The sequence below is a fragment of the Oncorhynchus keta genome, chromosome 30, assembly GCF_023373465.1.
Source record: "Oncorhynchus keta strain PuntledgeMale-10-30-2019 chromosome 30, Oket_V2, whole genome shotgun sequence".
Classification (NCBI taxonomy): domain Eukaryota; kingdom Metazoa; phylum Chordata; class Actinopteri; order Salmoniformes; family Salmonidae; genus Oncorhynchus; species Oncorhynchus keta.
The window spans coordinates 59,521,994-59,529,958 of record NC_068450.1 but is presented as its reverse complement, the minus strand read 5'-3'; the positions used below and the strand labels follow the sequence as shown (position 1 = coordinate 59,529,958).

The 7,965-nt window shown below is 46.5% G+C and overlaps 1 protein-coding gene across 1 annotated transcript in view; it reads left to right on the top strand.

Moving 5' to 3' along the window:
• The window catches only part of LOC127914030 (heparan-sulfate 6-O-sulfotransferase 1-A-like), a 27,282-nt gene extending 19,517 nt beyond the window's left edge, over positions 1-7,765 (top strand). The window contains exons 2-4 of the mRNA XM_052488700.1: positions 4,863-5,085; positions 5,201-5,449; positions 5,748-7,765. Of these exons, the coding sequence (XP_052344660.1) occupies positions 4,863-5,085; positions 5,201-5,449; positions 5,748-6,071 (796 nt within the window). The 3' untranslated portion in view covers positions 6,072-7,765. The remainder of the gene's footprint in view (positions 1-4,862; positions 5,086-5,200; positions 5,450-5,747) is intronic.
• Positions 7,766-7,965: the final 200 nt, after the last annotated feature.

Here is a 7,965-nt window from a genome sequence, read left to right as displayed (position 1 = left end):
TTAGGGGTTAGGGAAAATAGGATTTTTAAATGTCAAATATTTCTACGCTCCTAAATGTTCTGAGATTTCACGAAATTAAATGGTGTGTGTGTGTGTGTGTGTGTGTGTGTGTGTGTGTGTGTGTGTGTGTGTGTGTGTGTGTGTGTGTGTGTGTGTGTGTGTGTGTGTGTGTGTGTGTGTGTGTGTGTGTGTCGATTGGCCATGGTAATCAGACAATCACGAGCATTGCCAAGACGACAGCTGGGCCGGCTCGGAATTCCAGTGCATCTGATCTGGGATTGGGATCACAGGGGGAGCGTCTGCCTAGGATGGACACACACACACACACGCACACACACACACACACACACACACACACACACACACACACACACACACACACACACACACACACACACACACACACACACACACACACACACACACACACACACACACACACACACACACACACATAGGAGGGCATCACAGGGGAGCATCTGTCTGGATCAGGGGAGGGATGAGAGGTGAAGGGTTGATTAGGGGGGTGAGATGTCGCAGGGATTAAAGAGGGGGGAGGATGGAGAGATGCAGCCTCTCGTCTGAGCAGAGATAATCAACATGTCATATCAATGAACTGATCACACAAAGACACTCAGACCATCTCTTTCTCTCTCCTCTTCCCTCCCCTTTTCTCATTCCTCTTCTTTTTTTGATAGCATGATAGGGAGAGGAGGAATAGAAAGAGATAGACGGGGGGGGACTGAAATTGCCCCTAGCAGTGTTCAGATCCATAAAGTAAAGTAGGGGTTTAAACACCGACAGAAAGCCTGGACATGCAACTGTCTTCCTTTACAATGTAAAAGCCACAGTCTAAGTTGACCAGTTATTTCAATGAAGTTTATCCTTCGGTTTGATGCTGGCCTGCTTACAGAGTGTGGCTTTAATGAGCAGATGCACATTTTCACTTCATATTATCTTTTAGTTTTCTCTCTCTCTATTTCCTCCCTCTCTATTTCTGAGCTGGAGCCATAAGCATGTCCGTCACACTGGCCTTAATCTCTGCGTTTGCAGCTGCCATCAGTGTGTGGGTGTGTGTGTGTAGCTTGTGTGCGTTCATACGTGTTGGAAAAATGTTGGGTAAAAAAAAATCGGACTTCCCAATTCACTCATTATGTTGGTCACCTTTGCGTGTTAATGTGTTCGTATGCGTATGCACGTCTGTGTGACGCCTGGAGCTCAAGTTACACTCTCAGACAAAAGGCCTCTTTCACCCTGCCCTTTATGTGGGGGAACACACACACCGCTCTGTACAAGAAAGACTGTTGTTGCCCCTGTTGCACAATATTTCATTATTCCCCCCTCTCCTCTCCTGTCTTTCCCTTTTTCCTAGGAATCTGTGGTTTCCCCCATCCCTCACACTCCCCCAGGCGTGGCTCATTAGCCCCTTGGCCTACTTTAAACAGGTGGCCCATGTTTGGCAGAGACCCCCGACACACACACGCTCACATCACTCATCCTTCCCCTCCCTCTCCCCAGGGAAAACACTCAGTCCCCTGATAAGTTCTCTAATCCAGCCCCAGGCTTCTCGCCGGGCCCAGAAAGCACTAGGCCGGATGGCTGTTGACTCGTCTGTCTGTCTGTCTGTCTGTCAGTCTGTCTGTCTGTCTGTCTGTCTGTCTGTCTGTCTGTCTGTCTGTCTGTCTGTAACAAGCAGATATGCAAAGTGTCTAAATGGTATTTATGCCTGTAGGGCTCTTCTCTCTTTCTGCCACTCTCTCTGTCTCTTCTTTGTTTGGACTAGACTTGACTATTACCTCTTGAGGTTATTTCGGTAATAAGGTTAGGTGGGTGCTGGCGAGGGGGCAGACAGACTGTCTTATCGGATTGGTTTAGGGGATCATCCCCTTGTTAAGTAAGTATGTAGTATCTTATAGAACAGTGTTTAAACACACTCACCATGACCTACCTTTTCCATGACACGGACAGACTAGTGGTAATACTACGGAAGGAAGGAAGGAAGGAAGGGGAGGAGAGGAGAGGAGAGGAAAGGAAAGAAGGGGAGGTCTAGAGTGTTTAAATGTTAAATACCTTATCACTCCAATTTCACACTCCCATCTCCAGCCACGATATGACACACACTAATCCTGGCCTGAGGGGAGGGGTGTGTGTCTGTGTGTCACTAACGCCATCTGTCACTCTGTTAACCTCATTAAGCAGTCCTTGATTACCCCAACCTACCTTAAAGCCAGTCAGTCACTCACCTCTCCCCTCCTGTCTTTAACTCCCTCTTCATCCCTATCCTGTGTGTGTGTGTGTGTGTGTGTGTGTGTGTGTGTGTGTGTGTGTGTGTGTGTGTGTGTGTGTGTGTGTGTGTGTGTGTGTGTGTGTGTGTGTGTGTGTGTGTGTGTGTGTGTGTGTGTGTGTGTGTGTGTGTGTGTGTGTGTGTGTGTGTGTGTGTGTGTGCTGGGGGAAATACCTAAAACAAGCTGTTTCTTGCTGCTTGCCTGCCCCAGATACTGAGGTCAGGGGAATCAGTTTACACACACCCTGATGACAAGGGCTGATATCATCAGAATGTACAGCTAGTACATTCCATTGGCTCCGAATCCCACAGTCTGAGAGGCCTGAGGAGAGGAGACAGGCCAAGGGCTTTCCCTAGAAAGAACGTTGATACTTTTCACATACACACATATTTGGTTATGGTTACAGGAATAAATGTTGGCAGTTCACTCTTGCTCTCCCCTCTCTCTCTCTCTCTCTCTTCATGTGTAAATATGAGTTTGGATTGACTTATCTCTGCCGCCAAAGAAATAAGCAGCTTAATACAACTCCAGCCAGACAGACGGTGTGTGGATGTTTCCCTTTCCTTGCTTAGAGGGGAAATGTCTTTTGACGGTAGGTGAGGACATTTGGGAGAAATGCAGAATGTTGCAGTGATTTGAGTAAGATGACGAGAGGGAGAGGGGATTGAGAGAGAAACAGGGAGAAGAAAAGGGGGTAGGATAGAGAGTGAGATGAGAGGATGGAGGGAGGGAGAGAAGGAATATGGAGGGAGGATAGAGAGAAAGGGAACGGAAGGAGGATAAAGAGCGATAAGAGGGGGATGGAGGGTGAGGAGAAGGATAAAGAGGGATGGAGAATAAAGGGAGAGAGAAAGAAAAGGGAGACAGGGGGAGGAGAGAGTGTTCTGGAGCAGGAAGCTGGGATTTCCTCAGGAGACAAGCGCTGTGTGTTTCCTTAAGATAACATGGAGACCTGCACTGGTAGAATACACACACACACACACACACACACACACACACACACACACACACACACACACACACACACCAGTAGCTGCTCCCACTGCAGGCGGCTTCCAGCCAGGGTTGACAGCAGATTGAATTCCCTGCCGGATATTTGTTCCTTTATATTATTATACAACAAAGACAACAACGTTGTATATATGCATTTCTTTATTTCGTTGCGTTTCTTTTGTAGCTGGTGATATGGCTGAGCCTTCTGATGGCCTTTCTCATTACAACAGAAGCCATAACTTTGATAAATCACTCTGGCTCCTGGCCTCCGCTGCTCTCACTGGATTACAAAACTAATTGAACATTCTTCTTCGCCCACTCTTTTTTTACGTTCTCGCTCGCTTTCTCGATCAATATACTATGTGTGAGTGAGTGAGTGAGTGAGTGAGTGAGTGAGTGAGTGAGTGAGTGAGTGAGTGAGTGAGTGAGTGAGTGAGTGTGAGTGAGTGAGTGAGTGAGTGAGAGAGAGAGGAACATGTCTGGTAATCAAGTACTGTACTGTAAAGGAGACTTTTCTGTGAGAAATACTGAGGCGTCTTCTATTGAGGGAGTTGGTGTGCATGTGTGTCTGTGAGAGTCTTCAAAGACCAGACTCCATTCCCCTTGTTGTGATGCCCTCTCCCTGCCCCTGTGTGTGTCTGTGTGTCTGTGGCTGTGTGTCTGTGGCTGTGTGTGTGTGTGTGTGTGTGTGTGTGTGTGTGTGTGTGTGTGTGTGTGTGTGTGTGTGTGTGTGTGTGTGTGTGTGTGTGTGTGTGTGTGTGTGTGTGTGTGTGTGTGTGTGTGTGTGTGTGTGTGTGTAGCCCATTCCATAGATTCCTGTCGGGAGCTCTGAGTTATCTGTAGACATTGATGGTGTGGTACAACCAGTAGGACAGGATGAGGAGTGTCTCTACACCTCGACGGAGTAAACACAATAACACATCACAGGAAAAACATCCTCTCTCTCATGGGCACACACACACACACAGCTCTGTCAGGTGGCTCAGTGGGGTTTGTCTTCCTCCAGAGTATCAACCCTGCTGTTCAAAGATGACTCATACTGCATCTGGGGATTGTGTGTGTGTGTGTGTGTGTGTGTGTGTGTGTGTGTGTGTGTGTGTGTGTGTGTGTGTGTGTGTGTGTGTGTGTGTGTGTGTGTGTGTGTGTGTGTGTGTGTGTGTGTGTGTGTGTGCTAGTGTGTGTGTGTGTGTGTGTGTGTGTGTGTGTGTGTGTGTGTGTGTGTGCGTGCGTGTGCGTGTGCGCATGAGAGATTGTGTGTGTGTATGAGTGAGGGTGTTTGTACTGTGATGTGCCTGTGCCTGTGCCAGCAGTTTCCTGCACCGTAGCCTGAACACTGACCCTAGCCAAATCTCTCTCTCTCTCTCTCCCCCTCTCTCTCTCTCTCTCTCTCTCCCCCTCTCTCTCTCTCTCTTCCCCCCAGGTTCCAATTAGTTTTATTTCCCTGGGATCGAAACTATAGTAACAAACCATCGCCAACACTGCCACCCTTTGGCTATTTGTGGAACTACACAGTAAGTTCTGTCAGCACATCCAGTGTGTCTAACCTCTCTCTCTCCCTCATCCCTCTTCTCTCTCCTCTTTTAGGAAGTTCTACTACATCACCCTCTTAAGGGACCCAGTGTCTCGGTACCTCAGCGAATGGAGACACGTCCAGAGGGGCGCGACGTGGAAGACGTCATTACACATGTGTGACGGACGTACCCCTACTCCGGAGGAACTACCAGCCTGCTACGAGGGTTCTGATTGGTCAGGATGTACCTTGCAGCAGTTCATGGACTGTCCTTATAACCTGGCCAATAACAGACAGGTGAGAGACTAATGAATGGACACACACACACACAGACACATTTGGATAGAATAGACTCATTTTATGGTCCACACAATGTTGAAATGTACTAACCTCCCTTTACCTTTTCCTATAGGTTCGTATGCTAGCGGACCTGAGCCTGGTAGGCTGCTACAACATGTCTACAGTCCCAGAGCAGAGGCGTTCTCAGCTGTTATTAGACTCCGCTAAGAAGAACCTGAGGGACATGGCCTTCTTCGGCCTGACAGAGTACCAGAGGAAAACCCAGTTCCTGTTTGAACGTACCTTCAGACTGAGGTTCATACGACCCTTTATGCAATACAACAGCACCAGAGCGGCCGGAGTGGATTTGGACAACACTACGGTGTGTGTGTGTGTGTGTGTGTGTGTGTGTGTGTGTGTGTGTGTGTGTGTGTGTGTGTGTGTGTGTGTGTGTGTGTGTGTGTGTGTGTGTGTGTGTGTGTGTGTGTGTGTGTGTGTGTTGCCATTTGGAACATGTTATCACACCAGGATACTGTGCTGTTTTCAGAGTTTTCCACCATATATTGGCTGTACTTGGTTGTTAAATTGTTGAACCAAGTTGAACAGACAATTCCCCACCACCCACAGATGTTTGCATCAGGACTGTCAGCTGACACCCTCCCTCTCTCTCTGTACTCCAGGTGCAGCGCATCGAGGAGCTGAATGAGCTGGACATGGAGTTGTATGATTACGCCAGAGACCTGTTCCAGCAGAGATACCAGTACACCAGGCAGCAGGAACGACGGCTGCAACGACTCAGGACCCACAACCAGAACCACAACGGTCAGGGGCTAGGGGTCGAGGGTCAGGGCCTGGGAGTGGGCCTGTGGCCTTCTAGATCCAAACTAACCCCTGGACTAGGAGAGGAAGAAGTGGAGGACCCAGAAGAAGGGGGGAGAACAGAGGAGGTGGGAGGGAGGTTACCGACGGAAGACTATATGAACCAGATAATTAATCGTTGGTAACGCACACACACTCATCGGAGGTTAGAGGTCAGGGGTGAAAGTGTATAGGGTAGTTATGGAGACTGAAGTAGAGGAATGGGTTGAATGTCACTGACAACCGACTTTCATCGTTCCCCCTCTCTCGCTCTCCCTTGCCTTTTCTCTCCCTCTTTATCTCTCTGGTACGTAAAGGTGAAAAAAACTCAAGTGGGGAAACTCCCAGAAATCCCTTCAGAGAGCAGAGCTTTGAACCGTTGGACAGAAAGTTTTCCATTGGCTGAGCTGAACCGCGAAAAGGAAAATGTAACATCTACAGAAAAACAGACTACGTAAAGCAAGAGTTGGACCATGTCTGAAAAGCTTTTTTCTTGGACATCGGCCGCCATTTCAGACATGAACATGCGTCTTAATGACGCAATTCTCATTTTAGAACTACTATGTTTATTATTATATCGTTTTTATGTTGTTGTTTTTTTAAAGCAGCATTGTAATGACACTGAGACCAATGTTACTGCCTAAAGAAACAAGTGATTATTTTATTTGTATGTTTTTTAAAGGAAATGTAACCAATAGATGGACGGACGTACCATGGACCATAGTCATTATTTAAAAATGATGGGGACGTTATGCATATATGTGTGTAGACAACTGGGTAGCAATCCATCCAAATGACATCCTATGCCCTTTGTGGGGCACTACTTCCATTCCAACACCTTATTATTAATTATGTAGTGTGCTACTTCTGCCGCCATATTCCCTATATAGTGCACTACTTTTTATCAGAGCCCTATGTGCCCCTATAAGGAATAGGGTGTGGTTTGAGACGTGGCCATGGATGTAATGAATGTTAGAGCTGATCTGATGCAGTGTAAATGGAACTGAGCCCAACCCTACTTCTGACTGGTAGTTAGTGCCTCTTAGGACAGACATGATGACTATTAGACCTACCTGATATTTCAGGCTCACACAACTTTTTTTTACTACTTTTCCCCTGTGTTTCCGTGTGTGTTTGTCTATGTGCGCATACACATGTAAATAGTGTGTATGCATTTGTAAATATTGTGTGTGGGTGTGAGTGTATTGTTTGTGTGTGTGTGTGTGTGTGTGTGTGTGTGTGTGTGTGTGTGTGTGTGTGTGTGTGTGTGCGTGCGTGCGTGCGTGCGTGCGTGCGTGTGTGCATGTGTGTGAGAGAGAGAATGGCTTTAGCTTTTCTGTGTGATTGACATGCTATATGACCAATCTCTTGCCATAGTGTTAGGGGGATGAATGTGAACCCTTTTAATTTATTCCTACCATGGAGGGAGAGACACACACAGACAAAGGCTTGAGGTAGACATTTCCCTTAACTCTAGGTCACCTTGATATCTGACTGTATCACTCCCATGTGAATATGTCCAAAATAACACACACACACACACACACACCATTATGTCAACTACAGCACTACTCAGCGATGGTAATGCATTTTGGAGTCCCTCAAACTCTAATTATACCAGGACAAACTGCTATAAACTTTCTTTACAATCTTATCGCTTAAACTAGTGTCTTAAATATTTACGTTGAATGAAATTGAATATTTTCCATCACAAACATTAACTTCCTGCGTGTCTCAACTAGTTCCCTCTATCAGTGTCATTCAGGCAATTTTCTTATGATTGCAAAAACGGATCATCAAACCACTAATTAAAATATTCAATTTTTGTTAAAAAAAATAATGTTTTTGTGTTATTATTTCCAACATTGGTGCACTCATATACGGTATATGATATACTTTCTCTCTCTAGTTATTTTTCCTACTCACACACACACGCACACACACAGTAAAATTGCAGAACTTTGACCTCATAAAACAGCCTGTTCCCTCTTAATGACAGCCTTGGTCCTGTCAACACTGATCTACTGTCTAATTCAATCT